Source organism: Pituophis catenifer, unplaced genomic scaffold (assembly GCF_029215685.1).
Source record: "Pituophis catenifer annectens isolate HBS135680 unplaced genomic scaffold, rPitCat1.0.hap2 SCAF_2, whole genome shotgun sequence".
Lineage (NCBI taxonomy): Eukaryota > Metazoa > Chordata > Lepidosauria > Squamata > Colubridae > Pituophis > Pituophis catenifer.
Window position 1 is genome coordinate 163,798,849 of NW_027256882.1, and position 25,269 is coordinate 163,824,117.

At 40.6% G+C, this 25,269-nt stretch overlaps 1 protein-coding gene across 2 annotated transcripts; it reads right to left on the reverse strand.

Annotated features, from left to right (window-relative positions):
* Nucleotides 1-381: 381 nt before the first annotated feature.
* Nucleotides 382-24,377, reverse strand: NFE2 (nuclear factor, erythroid 2). 2 transcript variants are annotated; one of them, XM_070937949.1, is made up of 4 exons: nucleotides 24,160-24,377; nucleotides 12,099-12,180; nucleotides 6,234-6,446; nucleotides 382-1,938 (listed from the first exon to the last, which is right to left on the reverse strand). In XM_070937949.1, the coding sequence occupies exons 2-4, from the start codon at nucleotides 12,147-12,149 to the stop codon at nucleotides 931-933; spliced, it is 1,272 nt and encodes a 423-aa protein (XP_070794050.1). In that variant the 5' UTR covers nucleotides 12,150-12,180; nucleotides 24,160-24,377; the 3' UTR covers nucleotides 382-930. The 2 variants fall into 2 exon arrangements, with proteins under 2 accessions (XP_070794050.1, XP_070794051.1); XM_070937950.1 differs by lacking the exon at nucleotides 12,099-12,180.
* Between the last annotated feature and the right edge of the window lie 892 nt (nucleotides 24,378-25,269).

Here is a 25,269-nt window from a genome sequence, read left to right on the forward strand (position 1 = left end):
AGGTCCTAGAACAGAGTTCTTCAATCTTGGCAGCTTTAAGACTTGTGGACTTCAATAGATATTCAAGCATAGCTGGCTGGAGAATTCTGGGAGTTGAAGTCCACAAGTATTAAAGCTGCTAAGTTTGAAGAACTCTGTCCTAGAACAACACAGATTCTTTCTACCTTTTACAAATCTTTTAAACCCTTCGCCACCATTTTTTTTATGGCTGGTATACAGTGGTAATGACCCTAGCAAGTGCTTTGAAAAGGAATAGCATAGATTTGAAAATGGATGACAAAAAAATCAAAAGAAAATGGGAAACCCATTTAGAGCTTATAATTTTGAATAAAGCAACATTCATTTCTTACACCTCCCGGCAATATAGTCTTAACTAGGATGTAGCAGAATTCATTTTTTATTTTTTAATTCAACATTCTGGAAATGTGTAGAAAGGGATGTACAACTAATTTACAATAGGCTTCTTCATATTTGCTCTGGACAGTGGAAATTGTAGTCCAATACGTTGGGAACATTTTAAAGCCGTAAAATGAGCAAGTGCCTTATATATTGTATGCAAGGTAATTTGGCTTGAAGTACCGAAGTAAGCAAAGGGTTGAGGATTACAAATAGTCCTTACAAATACTGTTGGGATTATAATTCATCCATCACAACTGGCCACATCAGCGAAGTCTGATGGGACTGTTAAATTTTAGAAGGATGGATGTTTGGATAAGGAATAAATTCTAGGTACCGTTTTCATCAAACCCTGTTTTTCTCCTAATGAAATGAAAAATATTTCTGGGTGATTTGAATGGTGTTCAGTTCAGCTGTACGGTATGGAATCTGAACTCTTAACATTTGAGTGGTTCCGAGCCCCTAGAGAGATGCTTTTGTGGGGGTCAACTGGCTGCATTCCATCCCCCCAGTTTCTACCTCAACTTGTTCAGTTCAGCCATTGGCACTTTCTGGCTGCTTGTTGCGTGGAACAAGGAAGACACCGCCATCGATAGTGAGCTGCAGCACATATTCATCAGGGGAATAGGCATTGCCAGCTTCATCCCGTAACATGCAAAAGACTTGGTGGTAGAGGGCTCCCAGCTTCTGCTTCGTCAGTGTCAGACTCCTGTTAAACTCTCCGCGGTCCTGTAACAAGCGCTGTCGCTCACGACTTAGTTCATCCAGCTCCTGCTCCAGGTGCACCAATGTCTCCAGTTTGCGCTTGCGACAATTTTGAGCTGCCACTTTATTCTTACCGCGGCGGCGGATGTCCCGGATTAGTGCCAGCTGAGGCTCATTCAGCGGGAAACGTGACAGCAATTCATTGAAGTCATCCACTGGCAGGTTGATGATCTTTTCCACAGGGAAGGGGATTTTCATGGCGAGAGCCCGACGTTCATCCCTGTTGCCCACTAACTCTCCCCGTGGGCTCTGCCCTTTTTCCAAAGAATGCTCTGGGTGATGCTCAGGGAAGGGCATCTCTGGGACAGGAGCCAATGGAGGGTATGCTGGAACGTGGTCCAAGGGATACAAAGATGGATATTCTGCCCGCTCCAGTCCCTCAGCTTCCAGGGACTCTGCATCACTGTAATTAAGGGATAATCCAGAGTCTGATTCCAGATCTTCTTGGAGCTTGCAAGGCCCCTGTGGTCCATAGCCATTCGTTAGCTCCCTCCCCAACATCATCCCTGGCATCCCTTTATATCCGCCCAGCATAGCAGATCCTGGAGGCTCCAGGGAGGAAGAGATCAGCATGCCGGTGTAACTGTAAAGTGTACAAGAAGCAGGCAGATTTTCTGGGTAGGAATGGTCATAGGCTGCAGTAGTAGGGTGATTGTAATTGGAAACAGAACCCTCGCCCATCCCTGCACATGGCCCGTAGCTAGGAGATGGTACCATCTGTTGGGAATGACCACATAAAGCTGGATCGTAGCAACTCTCGGCTGGCATATCAAGACCCTGCAGGAAGGGGGAAAAAACGTTGAGAGAGTTCCTCGCTTCCTTCCCCCTCACCCCTCAAGCAAAGAATGCGGAAAATGCACAAGTGAGGCTGATAGGATTGTAGTCAAACTCAAGGAATTTCTGATGGCTTGCCCAGGCTCTTTTCTGACAGTCAATCTTGTATATGCTAGTCCAGTCTCAACATTCTTTTTTTTCCCCCACTCTCACTAAATTGCAAATGTTCCCAATACCTTTTTCCAACAGAAATATTTAAAAACTTTCAGTTTTTTCTAGAAATTTGCCTTGTCTGTTTAGCTATTGACTTAACTATATCATTGTAACATAAATGTAGCTACCCAAACCTAGCATCTACTTCTTCCTATGTCTATGTAAGAACCTATGTAATGTTCTTATCGCTGAAAGGTGGGGGGGGGTGCGCAAAGAAAAGGGACGCTCAAAAGGACTGTGCAGGTGCTGAGCCCCTTAAGATGGGTTGATAACATTCCCCCCAAGAACAAAAGAATGATTCATCCCATCGGACAGATCCCCTATTGTACATGGTTTCCCCCACCTCACTTCTCCCCAGGGTTTGCTATTGAATGGGGGCAGTGTTGGGAGATTCAAGATTTAAAAGGCAGATGGATGTAATGGATACCTGCCACCCTGCAACTTAGATTCAGTACACTCCTCTGTAGAGGGACTAACCCCCACAAATGCATATTTTGTAGCTGTGGGATGGGCTCCACCCATTCCATGTACAAAGTACTTCAACAGTATACTGTTCAGCCAACCTGGCAGCAACTATCGTGAACTAAACAGATATGTTTTCAGTTCTTTGAGTTGTCTCACGAAATAATTACTGTAAACATATCTTGGGACTGTAACTGAATAGTGAAGCACCATACTGGAAATATTCAGAGGCTCCGTCATTAGCTCTCTGCTATGAAAAAGAAATATGGAAGGTTGTTGTTATGGAAAAATTGAAGCATAAAGGATGAAAAATGTTGGTTTCTATACTAGAAAAGTTACCTTTGATTTAATTTGGGAAACAATTATCCTTTTTGCAAAACATCACAGGTCAAATCCTCCAACGATTGTTTGCCCTAGTATATACAAGGCAACCAGCTTGTTTGTGCTTAAGAAACCTTAGAGACCAAGAGACTATGAGTTCTAATCCTGCCTTAGGCACAAAACAGCTGGGTGACCTTGGACCTACCACTCACTCACTCTCTGCCCTGGGAAGGAGGCAGTGGCAAACCACTTCTGAAAAATGTTAGCAAAAAAGCTGCAGGCAAACTCCAACAATAGGACATGAAAAAAATGAAGAAAATGAACAGGATATACAAAAGTTGGAATTTTGGTTTGTTCTCTTACATCTTTTTAATAATTGTTCATTCCCCTGCAGGGTGGATAAAAATCAATGATTTTTTTTTTAAATAAAAAAAATCAGATTTTTTTTTATTTAAATCGGATTTTTTTTATTTTTATCAAATTTATTTTAATAAAAAACTTTTGGGGTAAAAATCTATCGTAAGATAGTTTTCTATTTAAGATACATAAATAATGTAGTTTATTCAGCATGAAATGGAGCTTAGTTATGTAGCATGAGGTTGTATATTCTGCAACACTGGGACTATCGGTGAGTCAACAGTGGGTCAAAGGAGAAGCAGAGATGACAGTTGCTCTTTAAAAATTATGATTTAAATCGAGTTGATTTAAATCAAGCCTTTTTACTAGTGATTTAAATCATGATTTAAATTGTGATTTAAATCAACTCGATTTAAATCAAATCCACCCTGTTCCCCTGTGATATTTTTACATTTTAATTGCTGTTTTTATTCTAGGTCCGTGATGGCGAACCTATGGCACGCGTGCCACAGGTGGCATGCGGAGCCATATTGGTGGGCACGTGAGTTCAGCTCTGGCACACATGCGCACACTGGCCAGCTGATTTTCAGGCCTTCTGGGCCCACTGGAAGTTGGCAAACAAGCCATTTCTGGCCTCCGGAGGGTCTCCAGGGGAGTGGGGAAGGCCATTTTCACCCTCCCCAGGCTCCTAGAAAGGCTCTGGAGCTTGGGGAGGGCGAAAAATGGGCCTACCGGGCCCACCATGCCATCACATGCCAAAAGCAAGGGAAGCGCAGGGGGGGTCACGCACACATGTGCGGGGGTGGGGTGCATAGAATTATGGGTGTGAGCACACACACGCACGACCCCCCCGCGCTTCTCCCGCTTTTGGCACACAATGGCATAAAGGTTAGCCATCATTGTTCTAGGTTGTTTTTAATATTTTAAATACTATTTTTAATAATGTTTTATTATCTGTTGCCAAGTCATACATTCTTTACCCTGTAACTGTGATTTGCTTTATTTTCTAAGTAAAATAAAGATTTTAAAAAAGCCAGTGCAATATTCTGCATATTACATTCTACACTCAAAGCTTGAAAACGTGGCTATTCCCTCAGGGCTGGGAATCAGAATGTGTTAAGGGTCCTGTTTCTTCGCTGTACTGTTAATTGAGTAATTATTTGGCTGCTACTGATATTTATTTTCTGGATGTTTTTAACTCTTTTGTTTTTAATTGTTTTATAAATTACGGGGCCAAATTTATATATATATATCCTTTTAATACTATTTTAATGTTTGTAATTTATGTTTTTATTTGGCTGTCCTCAGGGAGAAGGGCGGTATATAAATTGGATATAAAATAATAAATAAATAAATAAATTTAGAATTGTAAACCGCCCAGAGTCACTTGGTTAAGTTAAATTGAAGGAAGGAATGAAGGAATATCAGTCTGGAAATGAAGGCCGTTGACTTAAGTTATTCCCAAGAAAATGTGGGGAAGATAGTTTAAAACCATCTGGAGGTTTCCTTAATGCTGTCATCATATCTACAAAATGTATACTGCACCTGCCCTGGATGAAACAAAAGGACTCATCTGTAAGTTGAAAATATAAATCTTACACTGAAAAGTAGAATAGCTGCCTAATTTTGCTGAACGTTAAATCCCTGCACCTTTTAGGAAACTTGCTGTACCTATTGGTGAAAGGTGGTTGGGAGTTCAATCATTAACAAAAAGATGAAATTCTAGATTGAGACTGGTCTAAATAATTTGAACTATTAGTGTACTTTGATGAAGAGAAATACTAGCATGTTAAGGCTGTAAAAGTTTGCAAAAGTACCAAATGAAATATACCATTTCTTCTAAAGGAAAAAAAAAATGGCGTGAGCAGGAAAACCGAAGCAAGCAATATACAGCTATAGTATTGAGTTCAGGGTTTTAAGACTAGAGAAGTCGTTTTTCTAATAAAGGTGTATTCAATCAGAAAACCAAGTGCTTTCCAGTTGGTAAATCACTCTTTTTATGTTGCCCATTGCAGAATCTCTGTATGGCAGATTTTGCTCTTGGTTTTTCTCCCCTATTCTTTAGCTTTACACAGCTGGCTGCCAGGGAAAAGGGAGACAATTCTTGCCAAAGATCTGAATGAATCACTTTATACCAGGCCAAGGGTTGTAAATTGATACCGGGTGGAGAAGGCAAGGGAAGAAGAAGAAATAAAGATCCACTTCCTGCAAGAGACACTGTTTGCCTGTTTTGTTTATTATTACATTTGTGGGCTGTCCAAATCCCACCACAACTATTACAACTGGGTTCAGACCAGAGGTGGGTTTCAGCAGGTTCTGACCAGTTCTGGCGAACCGGTAGGGGAAATTTTGAGTAGCTTGGAGAACCGGTAGTAAAAATTCTGACTGGCCCCGCCCCCATCTATTCTCTGCCTCCCAGGTCCCAGTTGATCAGGAGGAAATGGGGATTTTGCAGTAATCTTCCCCTGGATTGGGGACGGAATGGAGATTTTACAGTATCCTTCCCCTCCCACGCCCATCAAGCCATGTCACACCCACCAAGCCACAGCCACAGAACCAGTAGTAAAAATTTTTGAAACCCACCACTTGTTCAGACATCATATTAGCCATCATGTTTTTGCCACTTGACTAAGGACAAAACATGGACCAAGCCACTTGATAGCCAGTTAGTGACAAGCGAAATCAATAGAGAAACCAGCAGTAAAATTGCAAGTCACATGATGTCTTGCTTAACCGAGATGGAGTTGCAGGTCCCAGTTTTGGTTGTTAAACAAGGACTATCTATTATGAACAAATCTTCTTCACTTTGCTCCTTCCTTCCACATTGCCTTGCTCTATTCAGCAAGCTCTTATTTTAACTACTATGTTGACTTTTGTCAATATGTCTAACCTATCTCCCTCAAAGCTGTTCAAATAATAATGTATTCTGTCAGTCCCATGCTTACCTGCAATTCTGAGATTGAGAGAATCTCTTGCCAGGTTAGCTCCATTTCCCCCTGTGAGCAAGCTTCCCCCCCTGCCAGGGGGTTGTACAAAGGGAGGAAGGTACTCCGAGTCCATCCCTGCTGGGGTGGACAGGGGGACATCTTATCAGGTCGACTTCTGCCCAGTGTCTGATCCAGCAAGGTGCCTCCAAAATCAGCCGTGGCAGCAAAGTTCTGTTATAGAAAAAAAGATAAAGAATTAGATTTGACTGTCTTTAATAGTTCAGTCTAGTCAGTTTTCTCTCTTGCTTACATTACATTAAACTGAGTTAAGCCTCAATCTATTAATCAACTGTTATAAATGCTATTGACTAATTGCAGATTATGGTTAGTCAGGAAATCAATACATACATTCTAATATCTACTGTCTGTATCTCTCCTTACTATTTGATTATGATTTTTGTCATCTTCCTGAGGCTGTGTAAAGTTAAAAACACAAAATTTACAATACAACAAAGGTCATCGTCATGTGACGTATTGTGACTTTTTTACCCCTTCACTAAACCGGGGGTGGGCATGGCCACCCATGCAATACAAGAACTCAACAATTTTTTTACAATGCAATTGTCAAAATGTATGAGATGTGTGAGAAGAAAACAAAACTAACTAGATTGGGCTTTGATTAATTCAGTGATACATTCACCCGCATGCGTGCACACACAAATGCATTCTTTTTTGTATCATTTTGGTTAGTTATAAAGTCTCTTGAGACGTGTTGAAGGAGCTGCTGATACAGTTCTACAGAGGAATTATTGAGTCTGTCATCTGCATCTCTATAACTGTCTGGTTTGGCTCTGCAATCCAACAAGACAGACACAGACTTCAACGGATAATTAGAACTGCAGAAAAAACAATTACTACCAACCTGCCTTCCACTGAGGACCTGTATACTGCACAAGTCAGAAAAAGGGCTGTGAAAATATTTACAGACCCCTCACATCCTGGACATAAACTGTTTCAACTCCTACCCTCAAAACAACGCTATAGAGCACTGCACACCAAGACAACTACACAAGAACAGTTTTTTCCCGAATGCCATCACTCTGCTAAACAAATAATTCCCTCAACACTGTCAAACTAGTTACTAAGTCTCATTACCATTAATCTTCTCATCGTTCCCACCACCAATCTCCTTCCACTTATGATTGTATGCTGTAATTTTGTTGCTTGTATCCTTTCGATTTATATTGATATTGTTTCCTAATTGCTTATTTGTACCCTATGACTATCATTAAGTGGTGTACCTTATGATTCCTTATGAACGTATCTTTTCTTTTATGTACACTCAGAGCGTATGCACCAAGACAAATTCCTTGTGTGTCCAATCACACTTTGGCCAATAAAAAATTCTATTAACCAACTAAACAAACTAATACACAATCAGAGCCTGAATGGTATAAATCCTGCAGCCAATATAACTGAGCAGAGCATAGAGTACAACTATAACATGGCAGTGGACACTATGTTGGATTTTCAGTGAACCACACAGCATGGCTTTCTTGGGTACTGGAAGGGCTGCTCAAGGCCACTTTTGAAGCAGGCTAAACAAACTGCTCAGCAGCCTGCTCTTTTTTATGTATTTATTATATTATATTTATATACTATTTTTCCTCCAGGTGTTCAGGGGAGTATACAAGGTGCCCTGACCTCCAGTGTTTTTCACACAACCCAATGAAGCAGACCAGACTAAATGAGAATGGCTGCTTCAAAGTCACCCAGACCAGGGGTGAAATGCTCCCGGTTCAGACCGGATCGCCCGATCCTGTAGCGATGGCGGCGGGTGGTTCGGAGAACCGGTAGCAAAAATCCCTGCGCCCTCCCCTCCCACCATGCCCAGCTGAGCCCCACGAACATCAGAGGCTTTTTCTTTTTTTACTTTTAAAAGCATTTTTTCTACAACCTCTTCCAACGAATAAATGCTTTTAAAAGTAAAAAAAAAAAAAAGCCTCTGATGATCGTGCGGCTCAGCTGGGATCGTCAGAGGCTTTTCAAAGCATTTTTTTCTGCAACCTCTTGGCCGAAGAGGTGGTAAAAAAAATGCTTTGAAAAGTCTCTGACAATCGCAGCTGAGTTGCCTGATTGGCAGAGAGGCTTTTCAAAGCATTAGAAAAAATGCTTTGAAAAGTTAAAAAAAAAAAAAAAGTTGGCCACGCCCACCCAGTCACATTACCCCCACCATCACCAAGCCACGCCCACAGAACTGGTAGTAACAAATTTTACATTTCACCCCTGACCCAGATCTTAGTGAGCTTCTATGGCTGACAGTGGATTTACTTGAGAGCTGACACCAGCTAGCCCAAAAGTAAACAGGCTTAAGACCAGACAGAAATATTACAAAACATTGTGAATGTGTGATCAACATCCAAAGCTGAGAAAGAGATGGCAAAAGAGTTGTTGCCAATTTAAAATGAGAGGAGATGAAGAAAGAGGAAATCCAGATGATCACTAGATGGCAACAAAGAGTTAGAGGGTTTTACCTCACTTTGCTGCCATCTGGTGATCACTAAGTGTTGAATTATCGGCTGCACCCAAAACACACTTCTGCTTGTTGCTGTGCTCTCTCCCTCTATGCCACCCTAGGCAAATGATGACCTTGCAGGAGACCATTACTGGATTTGGTTGTTTTAAACACTGAATGCCAAGTTGAGGCCACTTTTGCCAGCACTGACTGTTGCAATACCTTGCCAGTCATCCATAATTCGATACAGCAGATTGGGCATGCTGCAAAGCCCATCAACCAAAGAGTTGATGGGGGAACTAGTCTCTGCTATAGCCCCGGCTTTGTGAAACATTCTCCCATCGGAGATTAGAATGGCTGCAAACCTGTTGGCTAAGAAAGCTTTAAAACCCTGACTGTGTACCAGGGCTTTGGGCTCAGAATATGTCAACAGCTACATTTCTTGTATTCATTATTAATTGGCTAGCTATCTTGGCTGCTGTGTATGTTTATTTTTTGGATGTTTTTATTGCTTTTAATTGTTTTAACTGTTTTATAGTTTTAGAATTGTAAACTGCCCAGAATCGCTTGGCTGAGATGAGCTACTACAGAAATGGAATAAACAAACAAACAATGCCAATGGTTATCACTAAGCTGCCTCTGCCTCTCCTTTCTACACAAATCAAAGGCTGAGCAGGTATTTGACATTTGCCTGCAGACTGTGCAATGGACAGGATGAGGTTCAATAAACGGATGCTGAATCCAGACAACCAATCACAAGTCACAAGCCTGGATATTAGGAAGGTAGCCCGTTCTGGATGACGTAACGCTCTCTCCTGAAGATCAAGTACGATGGGAGAAGCTAGCTAAAGGAAGATCCAGTTTGAAAATGAGTTTGACATTTTCCACCCAGGACTGTGGAGAAAAAAAAAAAATCTCCTAAGACCGTGATGGCTAACCTTTTTGCCGTCACGTGCCAAAAGCGGGGGGAGGGCCGGGGGTTTGCGCGTGTGCGTGCCCACCACACCCATAATTCAATGTGCCCCATCCCCCACACATGCACGTGTGACCTTCTCCCCCGTGCTCCCCCTGCTTTTGGCACGTGATGGCATGGTGGGCCCGGTAGGCCCGTTTTTCACCCTCCCCAGGCTCTAGGGGCTTTCTTGGAGCCTGGGGAGGGTGAAAATGGCTCCCCCCCCCCCCGGTAGGCCCTCCAGAGGCTGGAAATGGCCCATTTCCCAATTTCTGGTGGGCCCAGAAGGCCCGTTTTTTGCCCTCCCCTGGCTCCAGAAGCTTTCTAGGAGCCTGGGGAGGGTGAAAACTGCCTTCCCCACCGCCACAGAGGCCCTCCGGAGGCCGGAAACAGCCTGTTTCTCAACTTCCAGTGGCCCAGAAGGGCCGAAAATCAGGTGGCTGGCGTGCGCATGTTTTGCTGGAACTGAAGTTGGGCAACACTCGCGTGCCCACAGATATGGCTTCGTGTGCCACCTATGGCATGCGTGCCATAGTTTCATCATCATGGTCCTAGGATATTCCAATAAGGAGAGGCCACTGGGCAGTGACTCAGAATGCTGCTGACTGCTCTGGTCTAAAGTCCTTCTCCCTCTTGTTCATATTCTCTAGAGTGGGGCATGTGCACAAAAACACACAGATGTGAATTGCTTGGTGCTCTCTGAGCTTGGTTGTTTTCTGGCAGACATTTCATTACCCAAACTAGGTAACATCATCAGTGCTAGTAAGGAGTGGGAGTTTGTTGGGGTAAGTTCAAACTTAATGGACAGATCACTTAACCGTAATTTCAACTGGGAAACTGTGACCATCGTAGACCAAGCCTAGTCCAAAAACACTAGGAAATTTCTAGAAGCCTGGCACTCTGGCAAATTAAGCCATCAATAGACACATAGACACAAACAATATCTACATACTATGCAAAAGAGTCAATCAACAAGCCAAAAAGGGAACAAAAAGACCAAAACATCTCCCCACTAGCTATCAGCACCTAGATCAGGGCTATCAAATTCCCGGCCCATGGGCTGGGTGCGTCATGTGCTCGCCACGCCCCGTTTAGCGAAGGGGGAAAAAGTCCCGATATGTGATGTGATGCCACCATGACGATCTGAGTTTGACACCCCCTGACCTAGATGAACATAGATTATCTCCAAGATTAACATCAGACCAACAATCAAGTTCCCCGATCAAGGAACTGCCAAACAAGCTTAACAGCCCAACCAAAGAACCTCAAAGACCATGCTCGCCAACACCGACAGGGCAAGCCATTAGAATATAAAGTGAGAGCAATCCCCACTCCTTTCTCGCACTAATGGTGTGTTGTGGCTCCGACCCCCGAGCCCATTTTATCAGAGGGAGAAGGCTCCGAATATGAAGGAGAGGAGCCGGCCAGGCCTCCCTCTCCAGGCCCCTCCTCTCTGGCTATGCATCAGGTGTCTGCTGAGGGAGAGGAGATTGGCCAGGAGCCAGGTGTCTCCAATGACAGCGATGACGGTGATACGTCGTTCCTGGATCCACGCCAACGAAGGCGAGATAAACGTTTGCAGCAGATGAGGAGGCGTGCCAGGGATTAAGCTGAGTCACTGGACCATACCCCACAGGCTATATAAGAGAGTGTGGTGGCCATTTAGACTCTGTGACGGACAAAGCTAACTTCTGGCTAGTCACTTTGTACAATGCCTGAATCTGCTGAAGGTTTCTGTTTGAGCTGAACTGTTTTTGAAAACTGTGTGTATTTGTTGGTGTTTATCTGGTGGAGGAAAACTCCCTCTTCTTGAAGTAAAGCACTTGGCAGACGGTTATCATATTGCTGCCAAGTTCCTGATAACGAACCTTGTGTGTGCCAAGTAATTCTTTAACCCCCGGCTGGCTGTTTGTGTGTGTGTGGGGACGGGGATAGAATATGGTGTTACCTAGTTTTGGTAATGAAGCATCTGCAAGAAAGCAGTCAAGCTCAGGGAGTACCTAGGAGCCCTCATTTCAATCCTGAACTACAAATATTTTCTTTTATTGGATACACAGATGCAGCACAAGAAATCAAAACAGAAACACACAAAGCACATTAGTTTATTACACAGATGAAATACAGAAACTTTTTATGGCCGCTAGTGGTAAAAGGGTTGGAAAAAATTCCAAAAGCTCTACTCTGTGGATTTTCTATACTTTCTTCATTCTCACTTTACTAGTCTCATCTCCTACCTAGCCCAAATAAGAGATTTCTCTAGGGGGCAGTAGAATGGAACAATTTACCACTTTCTCTTTCTGGATGATTTTCAGAAACTTTGTTTCCTTTTTCCCTGCCTCCATTTCTTAGTCCCAATTTGGCAAGGGTGGGATTGCCCATCTGGTCCCCGATAAGCTGCTATGTTTCTTCCCCTTACCTCTGCAGCAGCCCTGTGAATCTGCAGCGTGCAGCTGCCTGGATCAGACATTCATGAAGCCACAAGGATGCCAAGTTTCTTCCTGCAAGAGACAGATAACAACCTTCGTATCAGTCCTAGGGTTTGTCCAGAGAAGTGTTGGAGGGGTGTTCTTTTTAAAAAATATGTGTGGGGTATTTTGTCAACTGCTCATCAATCAAGAGCTCTGGGCCCACAATTTTATTCATTATTAAAAATCGTGTAAAGTACAGGCTGAGGTCATCGTTATAGGACAAAGAACAGTTTGAGGGAGAATGTGGCAGAATGCAACAAAAAGAGCTGGAATGATAGTAGCCCAATCCTTCACACCATCTTCCTTTTTTGTCAAGTCAGGCTAAATTCCATGAAGCTGAGATTTCCGGAACTTTATGCTCTGGTCATAACTGTTAGAACATATTGAATTGATTCCATAGCACCTGTATTTTTATTTATTGAAGCTTGTTCCAGAGGTTAAAGGAAAAGCTGTCATCTACAAGCTTTTTTCCAAATTGATAAGGCTGCTGAGAACAAGAAGTCAAACCTTTTGAATAGTGGAAGTGTTTGTGAAATTACAAGACTTCAGATGGCACCTATATGATGTTCCATGGCATATGTTTGGTGTAATAAGGCTGCAGAACAGATGGGGACAGTTCTGTTTTGGAAATGTTCTTTGTCTTTTAGCTATGGCATAAATCACAATTGTTTTTTCCATTAGTTTCCCACTTCAAAATGGCATGAAATCAAGCCTTATTTTCAGAATTCATGTTCAAATAGGACCTCAAAAGCTCAGAAAGGGAAATTATAGGCCACCAATTGTATTCTTCAATGCAACTGAGCCATGACTTATTTAAGCAACTTAACCAATTGGCAGGTGTCACACAGCTAGCTCCAAACAAACAGTCTACAGTATGCTTGCAGTGCTGTGCTATGCGAACTCTGTTTCTATGTTAGCTTAACTTACCTTGTAAGGTTATCATGAGAATAAAAATTATTCTCCACTCTTTCCAAGTTACAATCCTGAGCAATTGTGAAAGAGGTGAAGATATAAACATAATGAGAGTCAGATCCATGTTTTGGGGGGCATTTGGGCAAGGGGTCTTCACTAGAAGACATTAGCAGAGCCATGATGGCGCAGTGGTCAGCATGCATATTGCAGGCTAATTCTGCTGACTGCCAGGGGTTCGATCCTGACTGGCTCAAAGTTGACTCAGCCTTCCATCCTTCCAAGATGTGTAAAATGAGGATCCAGATTGTTGGGGGCAATAGGCTGACTCTGTAAACCACTTAGAGAGGGCTATAAAGCACTATGAAGTATTATATAAATCTTAAGCGCTCTTAATTACTGGATTATTAACTGATTAACATTTTAATTCACTAAGAATTAAAACAGTTCTCTGTTTTTTTCTCATTCACTAAACTACTCCCTCATGGTCATAGTTGCTAACTGCTCCTCTTCCTTTTGATTTCTACTGCCTAGTTGCTTGTTGGTTTGTTTATTTGCTTGCTTGCTTGCTTGCTTGCTTTGGGCAAACACGTTTTCTGTCAGTTTGTTAGAAAAGATATGTGTGCAAAAACTTTTTCTTAAGTCACAGGGGTGGGCAAATGTGGCCCTTTTACAACCTGTGGACTTCAACTCCCAGAATTCCTGAGACAGCCAAGCTGTCTTAAGACAGCTGTCACCCCTGTCTTAAGAGGAAAGCTGGAGTTGGTATGACTACTTGAGCTCTGCTCAACTGATCCAAGAATGTTCTTCTAAGTGGAGGGCTTCAGCCAAATGCTTCTTATCAATTTTCTATGCTTTAATCCTCCTCCAATTCTATTTTTAACCTTAGTTAAAGAAAAAGAAGAGGATGGTTCAAATAGCCAACTCTGAAGGGAAAAGATATACCTTTTTGTTGCTCGTATCCAGTGGTGGGATTCAAGTAATTTAGCAACCGGTTCTCTGCCCTAATGATTTCTTCCAACGACCAGTTTGCCAAACTGCTCAGAAAGTTAATAACCAGTTCTCCCAAAGTGGTGCGAACCGGCTGAATCCCATCACTACTCGTATCTATATGGGCCTTTAAAACAAAGATTTTGTGACACTGTAGTTGACCTGAACAAATGTATTGCCCAACTGTAAATTTCAGAGCCAGCACAAGTTATTGTAATGCTTTAAAAAAACAGAACCGCAACAGACTTGTAGGAAGGCAATCTTACTATGAAAACCAGTTGAACATCTTTGAAATCAGATTATTTTCTTTTAAATGTAGAGGAGGATGTTCCAGGAAATTCCAATGCCTGAGAAGACCCACCAAGAAGGTCTTGAAGAATATTTTCAGCAGAGAAGAGAAAATGAACCAAACTTTCTAAGCTAAACATTATTCTTGATTATTGTATCTCATCATTCCATAACAGAAGAAGAAAAGTCACAGAAAACAGTGATAGTGGCAGGATATAGCTGTTTAAGAATCTTATTTACAACTCTTGGAACAGTAAATTATTAGCTGTTAATTAGATGGGGAAAGCCTGGAGAAATTTCAGAAGGCAGAAGAGTTGTTGAATAAGATTTCCTGTGGTTAAGGGTGGAGAACGAATTACTCCCCTTATTACCAAAACCAGAATAAATTATGCAACAGGAGACAAACTGTGCACTTTTGTTTATATGGGTGTGTGTCTTTGTGTATGAACGCGTAACCCTGCTCTGATATTAAAACACAAAAGCGTATTCTGATACTTGAATCCACAATCGCAGCTACAATGTGCTTGCAGAGGGAAGGCTTGGACAGTTTGCACACAGTAAATTGGAAACACGGGCTTAATCACAAGTTGTGAGTGACAAATGAAAGGAAGAAGAAGATTGACATACCTAGCTTGATCTCCTATGCCTATCCTCCTTTAGGTACTGTATAGTAGTACATGTTTACCTTTCTCTCGATATCTTGCTGCTTAACCTAAAAATGTGAATCTAGAGTCAGTTTGGTCTAGACTAGTGGTTAAGGCACCAGGCTAGAAAGCAGGAAATTGTGAGTTCTAATTCTGCCATGGGCACGAAAGCTAACCGGGTGACTTTGAGCCAGTCACCTCTCTTTCAGCCTAACTCACCTCACAGGGTTATCACTGGGGAAATAGGAGAAGGAAGGAGTGTTAGTTATGTTCACCGCCTTGAGTTATTTATAAAAATAATAAAGGTGGGATATAAATAAATAAATATACAGAGGCTGAGCTTGCTGGGGATGGCTTATAGCCCTTATTTATCTCTCCGTTTATAGATCCAATCCTGTTCCTCAGCAAGATGAATAACTGACTTTGAATGGCAGTATGGATGGAGGGCAAAACATGACACTGAATACAGGAATCGGTGTCTGAACTGGAAAAAAAGTGTTATATGCTGACCCTAGCTCCATTCCAGGCAACAAAATATCTTGGGCTGACATTGCACTGACAGAGAGAAGGCAAGACCAATCATAATGCTTCTAGATGCACATGTATGTTAAGCATACTGTATTCTTCCCTTGGCCAGACTTCAGAAATGCCTCCTCTCTCCTGGGAGCAAGCTCACTGATATTCTTAACTCTTGAACAAACAATTATGCTCATGTACCATGAAGTGGGCAGCACTGGAGAAGCTCAGCACAAGGACAAAATAGGAGTGCTCCAGAGCAAGGGTCTCCAACCTTGGCAACTTTAAGACTTGTGGACTTCAACTCCCAGAATTCTGGGAGTTGAAGTCCACAAGTCTTAAAGTTGCCAAGGTTGGAGACCCCTGCTCCAGAGTACAGTACACACACCTAAACTAGGGATCTGAAACAAGTGAAATTCTTTCATTTTTATGGAGCCATTAAAAAAACAAAACACTAACTATAAAGTTCAGCAATCCTGAAAATTATCATTATGGTCAGATAAAATATGGAGGGCAAGAAGAACAATGTTCTGCTTTCTGCACCACTCAAAACAATATGTTTCATTTGTGTTTTCCATCAAATTATGTTCATTATTAGGGTATTTGTTTCAAGATTTTACTATTTTTCAACTAAGCCAGACATACAATTTCATTCATATGATTGCATATCAATTAATTATTGTGTGAATTAAGTTGATCACTGGGGATTAACAGAAAACCTGTTAATCAAGGCAATTATATCTGTTCCAGACCCTCTTGAAGAAAACAATTGGCTGGATTCAACAGCTGCATTCTTAAGTGAACATATTGAAGATGGCTGCACTGCAGGCGTCTGATTGTGTCTGGCTGTTTTATGAATTCTGAATTGCCTTTTATTGATACTTTCTTCCTATCGAAAGATCCACACTGTGTTCTTTGACTGTTCTGGCATATCCATGAGTCTCTAATTTGAGGGGTGATAAAGATTCTTTCGGTGATCTCTTGTTTCACAATTTAATTGTGATTAATTTAGTTTATGTAGCCTTTTTTGTTGATCCGTGCAACCAACTCCTAGAAAGAAGCAGAATGATGTATTTCACCTGCCTCTCACTTGATATTTTCATTTCCTTGCGTATATTATTGCAATACGTTGCAAACTATGAGAATTTATCAAAAAGGCAAGGTTTAAAATGTTTACATAATTTTTTAAAAATCTATTATGACAGCCAGAAATTTTACCCATGAATATCATGGTATCCAATCTGACTCCAAGCTTCATCTAGAAATAATTACAAAACAAATTCATAAAATAACCCACAATCTCACCAAATTTCCAGATTTTCTGCTTTCAGTGTTCTTATACAGAACTTGCAAAAAAAAAAAAAGGGGGGGAGCAAGATTGGCCAAATCTTATAAAATTTCATGACATCACAAAATTTTGGATGGGAGGGGGTTTTTTTGAGGGGGGAGGGGTGCTCCAAAATCCAACAGACTTATGTGATGTCAATCACAGGCCAAATAAATTTTCCAATCCTGTTCTCTCTTTAATCAAGTTCTGTGAAAAGCTGCATGAATGGATATTTCTCAGTATCTTTGAACTAAGTCCTCAGCTATTTGGAAATATATCTAGTACTGCACAAATGTATCCGACCGGTGTACAAATCCTTTTAAAGTCACAAATCTGTCTGTCAGTGATTAAGAAAGTCTCACTTTCAGAACAGTGTTTTCACAAATATTTACCTGAAACACATAACACGTTTTATCTGAAACACACAATGCAATTAAAATATATCTGATGTGTGATCTAGTGCAGTAGTCTTTGTGGTTTCTGAACCAAATGTCTATTGACAAAACCTTCTACAAGAACATGCATTTTTTCCCATCCATATATATTCAGGATTTTACTGTTTAAATAATTCATTGATTAAACGTGCCTTTTAAAAAGCCCTCATTTAATTGAATATTTTAAAGTATTTGTAGTAAAAGTATTTATTAGAAACGCTGATGGAAAATACCATTTAAGAAGAGGCATTTCCCATTCCCTCAAGTGCAGGAAAAAAATACCTGTTTTAAGATTGTATCTATTGTGACATATATTACGTATATCATCATCTTATTCTGAATTATGGTTTTTAATCATGTACGAATATAATCCATGAATTATTTGATTAACCAGTTCAAACTCATGTTTCAGCAGTAGATTTCTTTAACTAGGTATCACTTTAATATCATAAATTTGGATATAGTATTTATTGTTTAAAAAGGGCTGTGATTCTGTAGGTTAGCATCAGCTTGTATTTGAGGTGATGGTAGGGAAATATACCAAGCTAAATGAAGGAATGGTCAGACAATGTGAATTATTTTCTTTATGTGGTTTAGTCACTACTATCTGCTGACTTTCTTCCTCTTAGATTGTTCTTATTGTTTCAAAGCATTATTTATTACTTATTTCAGACCCATGTAGAATGAAGTGGGTTAAAAATATATTTTTATGTCATTTGTGGCTGAGAGGGGAAGTATATGCCAAGAGAATTAAAAATATAATGGGTAATTCCTGCTACCTCTGGAAGTTCCTGCTCTTCTAAGGATTCCAAATTTCCTCGTGACATACATGGCAGAAGCATGGAAATGTAAAATTATAGAACATTTTGGACAGAAGCCTAAGCCATCATTCAGCTGATGGTAATAGAAATGGGCTATTGAAATAAAACATTATCATTTAAAAAGATACATGCTCACTCATATTACACAATTAAAGTCTAAAATTATATATCTGCAGCACCAACGGCAGAAATGTCCACTAAGCCTCACCTTTTCACTCACGTCTGCTTCTGAGGTATCTGAATTGGGGAAAACATTGGACACTATTTAAGTGACTGGCAGCATGGAACAAACTGCAAAAGACTGCATCAGAGTAATGGAATGCGATGGAGAAATGATAATTTTTAGTAAATTGCTTGAAGCAATTACACAACTATGCACAAAGGAGAACTGTTTAAAATCTCGGAAGATCAAACAGCTAGAAGTCCTACTGCAATTACTTAGGTATTTGAAAAATATTATTACTTTAGGTCTGGACTCATTTATCCTATGTCTTCTGTTTTCTCTCATACCCCTTATGTCATTTTAATATTCATGACAAATTCCAGACAAGTAGTAGCCAAATTAATTTATGGAAACAAAGCTACCAAAGAGTATATAGAGAAGATCTTAAATATTTCAACTAGAGCACAGCATAAAAATTATCTTGGCCAAAGTCCACTTTGTTAGTTGCTGTTAAAGATTCTGGACTCCTGGCCCATTTTAGGATGATCTGTTGCTGTTGACAAAAATGAGGAAAGAATAGCAATAGCATTTAGACTTATATACTGCTTCACAGTTCTTTACAGTCCTAAGTGGTTTATAGAGTCTGCCTATTGCTCCCAACAATCTGGGTCCTCATTTTACCAACCTTGGAAGGATGGAAGGCTGAGTCAACCTTGAGCTGGTGAGAATCGAACTGCCAAATTGCAGGTAGCCAGCAGTCAGCAGAAGTAGCCAGCAGTACTGCATTCTAACCACTGAGCCACCACAGCTGCAGGTGGCAGTTTTTGAGGTCTGGAGCAGTCCCCCATCTCCCTGCCATTATTTGTAAACCTTCTGATCATTTCTTTCTGTTGAAAAAAAAACCTAACGGTATGTCATAGGGCTGTTTCTCCACTTCTTTAAAATAGCTAATGTCATAAATACAACTGAGATAAAATTCAGCTACAAATCCACTTGTTTCAGGAGGAGGAATTGAGTCCAACTCTTCTCCGGCCACTCCTTGTTAAAATACAATAAATCTCTTATGATTTTCAGATGGCTCTTTCTTGTTCTAGCAAGCATGGCTTCCTCCAAGAATCTTGGGAACCTATTGAGTTTCCTCTTAAGAAGTTGCTAAAAACCTCCTCATATAAACAGAATTGCCAAGGTGCTAAGAGAAAAGAGTAATGATTAAATTAGACCTGTGCTGAGAAGCTACAAGAAAAAGGAGTTATTGATAGACAAAAACTCAATAGTAGCACTCAGGTCATATTCCTCATACACCTCCTTTGCTTTCAGTCATTGCCATCTCCAATTGTGAGAAAGGGGAATCATATATCAGTGACAGACTCCTCTCTGTTGGAGATCTTGCAAAAATCCCTAACTGTCAGAGCGGATAATATTTGGATAACGGTGAATCATATTGATTACTTTACAATTCCGATCCAACACATCTCTTTTGAAATATTACTGGCATAGCTTTCTGGTATAACTGTGGGATGTTTCTTGTTTGATTCTCAAGGATGGATAAATAAGTTTGTATGCCATCACACTTAGCTACCATAACTTAGGGCAAAGGACGAGACATGTTGCTTAGTTGGGCGGGGAGGAGTTACTGTGGAAAGCACCAAATATCTGAAAGTAATTGTTCCACGATCTTCTTCCTCCATTCCCTTTGTGGTCCGTTATCGCCACTCACTCTTGGCTTTTCTCATGTATATTTCAACAGAGACCTGTCCTGCAATTTCCTCAGCCTCTCTGTTGGGATGTTGCACAAGAGAGAAAAAGTACACCCAGAACTTCTGTCAGAGCTCCAGGGACAGGAGAAGAAAATGCATGAAGGCTTTAGCAGAGCTCCAAAATGTTACATTCTCGTGCTCACTTCTCCCACCCTCAAGCAATAATCAGGTAAATGACACAAGAGTTTTAGATGAGTGAAAATAAGTCTGTCAACAGGTTTCCCCCACCCTCCAAAAGTTAAGCTACTTGAGAGGGAATTTGGAAAGTGGGCCTAGAGGATTCTAGCTGAGTGAGGATGAATATAGAATAATTATTCATCTTTTTCTAACCTTGTTGAACTGTTACTCCCCTTATTTCTGCTCATTAATCACATTCATTGGAAGAGATGGGAACTATAGTTGAATAATGCCCAACAACTGACAGAAGTTATTTCATCAGATTCATGATCTGAAAACATGAGTTACGAATGGCCAGTGTCTACTACAGGGGTGTCAATCTCAAAGTCCACGGGATGGATCCAGCCCACGGGGCCAACTGGAAACAGCAAAGGACTGGCCCACAGTGCCACTGCCAGTGAAAACGGAGTTGGGAGGGCCGGACACGTTTTCAGTGGCAGAGGGTTGCAGGAGGCCATTGCAGCCAAAAAACAGAGCTCGGAAGCCCGTTTTCGCTGGAAGAGTGCTCGGGCCTCCACAAGCACCCCTGATATGAGTGCTGTCGAGCTGGCCATGCCCCCCCCACCCCCCCAAGGTCAAACACAACCCTGATTCGGCCCTCAATGAAATTGACTTTGACACCCATGGTCTACTAAATATAATCTCCATGTTCAAAGAAAGTGTGATAAGCAAGAAGAGAACATTCTATGCATGTACTATAGGGGTGAGGGACATTTTTTTCTAGGTAATAAATAAGTAGGTAATCAATCTGGCTAGAATGTGGTATTTACACACAGAGCCAAGGAATGTCCCATACGTCTTCTGAATGGACAATAATCAATTCATCCCACACCCTTAAAACCACAGCCTGATGATAAAGCATATATATGATAGACATCTCTAGTTTGAACTATCATTAACTGGTGATAGGGAAAGACCTCTAGTCAAAATTCGGAAAGCAGTTGTTCTTGTCAGTCAAAATCAGTAATCCTGAGCTAGACAGATCTGAAGGAAAGTAACGTCCTATCCTGAGTCTTTGCAGTTGATCTATCAAGCAGTTGCTTGCTTGCTTCTCATCCTCCCATTCAACTGTGCTGCAAATGACCTTGAAATTCACTTGGCAAAAATGCATATATTAATAATAAAATATGGTGATTGAAGAAGAGGTGCTTCTTTGATTGTGTTGCTGCAAAAAGCAGATGCACAGATGGGCCTGTAAAGTAATCCCATTTTTGCTTCTTAGCACATTATCTGTTTATGTCTGCATTGATATATTCCCACATATAACATTTATTCACATGCTCCCTAAATGGGACACAGAAATTAGGACATACAAGTATTTGAGTTTTGAATCCCTTATCAATGTATAGTGGAGCATACCCATTGATGTATATTGACCCATAGTAAGTTTGGTAGAAAATCCCTACTTCCATCCCTAGAACAGCATCTGAAGTTTTTCCAGACTCCCCTCTGGTTTCCACTTGAGAAAAAAAAAATATAAAGCAGTGTCACCTATATACACCCAGAAGAGGGCAGTAGATTGAAAACATATGCACATGTATGTATACACATATAGATACTGAAATATATAACAACATATACACAACATATAGTTTTGCATGCTCACAACACGCCATATTACAGTGAATTTAAAATGTGAGTTTGCAATTGCATCCTTATAAATCATAGACAACGTAGGTTGGATCAATAATAGTTCTTGTGTACTGCATATCATATAGGAGGAAACAGCATTAGTGAAAGCGTCTATAGAGTACTCAAAGAGTAGAGGGAACTCTTCAATTCAGTAGAGGGTAAAATAAACCAGACATAACCAAAGACTTCTAGTCAAAACTTCCATCTTACCATCTTCTTCATATCATAGTATATACAACTTGCTAAGCCAGAACCCACATAATGGTTAAACATATGTATGAACTGGGTTACTGATTCTTACTATAGTAACCTCTTCATCAAGATTGTACAGGAAATGCAATCTACATTAACGCACCACAAAGCATAGAGGATAAATCAACAAGATACAATTATTCTCTAACTGAAATAGACTTTTTAGCTTTTCTGGTAGATATGCTAGCTAGCTAGTAGATATGCATCCCCTGTCAAATAGTTTTTCAGGTATCTGAAATAATACCACAACCCCTCTTTACTGGAGGTTAAAAATGCAATAGCATATATGCACTACAAACATTAAATTTTCTTGGCCACTTTTAGTATTCTGCAAAACACCTAAGAATATCTACAACTAATAACTTTGTTTTGGCCTCTGATGATTATCAAACCCTGTGGCATGTACAGCTCTCGGCTTACCTATTGGCATTATGCAGAGTGCCTTGGTCCAAGTTAATGAAAGAGCTAAATATGAATTTGAGTTTATCCCCATTGCATTATGCTGGTTTACATACTTCACATCAGCCATAACATCCAAACCTTGTTCCTAGCTTTAAGTTATGAAACAAATTAAACTTGGTGCCTTTCACCAGACAAAATTTCCCAGTTCCATTCACTGTTATTTATTTATTATTTGTTATTGCGATTTATATGCCGCCTTTCTCCCTAGGGACTCAAGGCGGCTTACAAAATGACAAATTCCAATACAAATCACAATGAAATAAAATTAAAATCAGCAACCCTATTAAAAACAGTTTAAAATTATGACAATGTATCCCCAAAAGACGACTTCCATTATTGAATATTATGGAACCTGAAAAAATATTTTATTTTTACATCATGTTTTATATCACATTACATAAGCATAACTCTCATGTTATGGAAGCAAATTTCCCAAGCATGTACACTGTAAAAAAATCACTATTAAACCAATTTAGGAGGTGGCTGCCAATACCCAAGTATTTGATCTATCCGATATTTGCAATGAATGCTTCATATTTTATTTGCTTACTGCATTTAGCTAGAGATCTAATAGATAATGAGAGCTACTTAATTTGAATCCCACAACAACAATGCTATGAAATGGATAAGGCAGACAGTGTTTACTCATGATCTGTGTGGAATTGTGTCTATGTTTTCCTGGTATGAGCTTACAAGAACATTCAAAAGACTTGATGATATATAAAATTATCTTTGTGATCTTTGTATCGTGGAGTGACATTTGTGCACTCAATTGACTGTATGCTACACTGTTTGTAAGTGAACTTCTACAGTTATACTTTCTAGTGGTTATAATCATGTTCAACAGACAGTGTCTTGTGGCGGCGTACAACCCAACAAATTTATTACAGGAAATTTATCAACATCTGAGTAAGAGGATTGTAGTCCAGGAAAGTTTATGCCATAATAAATTTGTTAGGCATTCAGAGATCACAAGTTTCTTTCTCGTTTTTACAGTTATATGTTCCTCTATGCATGCAGGAGATCGTTGTTTATGTACGGTTTTGTGTGCTTCACCTTCATTTATGTCTGCATTGATCTCCTGCTGCCCTAGAAGTTCAGATCTCACTAGAAAGTTATATTTTCTCCAGCCAAAGCTATGTTGCCTAAAAAGAGTAACTCAATGGGTATTATCTCAAAGTTCCTGAACAAAATATCACATTGACACACCTGCAATTTCTACATCAGAATTGACGGGTGAGCAAAAAAAACCCCTTCATTTGCTTCCCATTCTCCATTCCCATATATTTCCCAGAAAATCCCTTGGGTCATATTATATGGAACATAGAACATCTATTTCCACTGATGAAGGATTTAAAATCAAGCAAAATCCTAATGCCTGGAGACAGGAACAACAATCCAGCAGAATTTACTTCCTGGGGAACCTTTTGAAGGTGATGCATAGCTCCATGGGCCAAGGAACTGACTGGTCTTGGAGTTTCAAACACACATTTGGTTAGAGGTCCCATTACTCCTCCCCCCCCCAAAAAAGCTTGCCTGGTTAGGCATTCAGGTACAGAAATAGCATCCACCCTCCCTCCTTCCCTAACAGGAGTGGAAACAATGATATCCTTTGAGGCTGTGGCATGGCCCCTTACCTGCTGAAATTCCTAGCTGTCTAGCCAGGTGTGCAGCTTGGGGGTGGGGAAGAAAAGGCTTTCCTCCAGGATGTGCAGCAGAAAGGACCCCCAATTTTCCCCACATGTAAGCGCCTTCCACCTCTCCGGGCCCAGTTGCTATGGGGCTTCAGGGTGCTTCCATCGCTGTTGCTGTTCCAGACTCCAGGTGGCCAGAGCTGTACAGTATGAGCCCCGCCTCGCCTCGCTGGGGGCTGCTGATATTACATAACAGGAGCCGCCCCTGTGCAAGGGGCAGGGAAACCACAGTGTTGGTACTGGTGGAGATGGCCCTAGCAGTATTCTTTTCCCTCCCAAGAAACCCTGTATTGCACTCTTTCCAAGAAACACACTCCACAGAGTAGCTTCCTATCTAAGTTTTCAGAGCTCAGGAAAAGAAAACAAGCAGATCACTACAATACAGTAATGCACACATGTACCAAAAGGAAGAAAACTAGAGAAATGATCTAAGCTACTCTGAGGTTACCACACAGTCAACCAAACCAGAGAACGGGGTATATAGTCAGAACAAGGAAGAAAAATCAAGACCACACTTAATTACAACACAGGCATGAATGGGATACACCCACACTGTGTCGGCATTGAGAAAGGCATTCAATACAGACACTATGCATTGTTTTATATTGTTTGCAGAAGTGCACAGCAAAGAGAATCCTGGAATGACTGGACTAAAGAGATATTTGGCATACGTAATTTATCTTTAAAATGAAATGCCCATTCCTTCTCCCAAATGAAAGAAACCAACAATTGTACCCATTTGTCAAACCCAATATTTAAAAACTGGTTTGACTGCTTGCAAGGCATATCTCAAAGGCTTTTGGGAATTATGACTTTGGGACATTTTCAAAATCCTTAAAACAGTTACTGTTAATTGTCACATTAGAGTCCAATTCTTAAATTGCCTGAGATAAGCTATAGCAGTTATACAAGGTTATATCAATAGGTTATTTTTGTCAAATGATCAGTGACTTCACACTTGAGTTCTTTAAAACCTGCTGGGTGGTATTAGCATGATACGTGATTTCTTAATTTGCAATTTTTTTCCCCACTAAGACCTAGGTGTCCATGTCA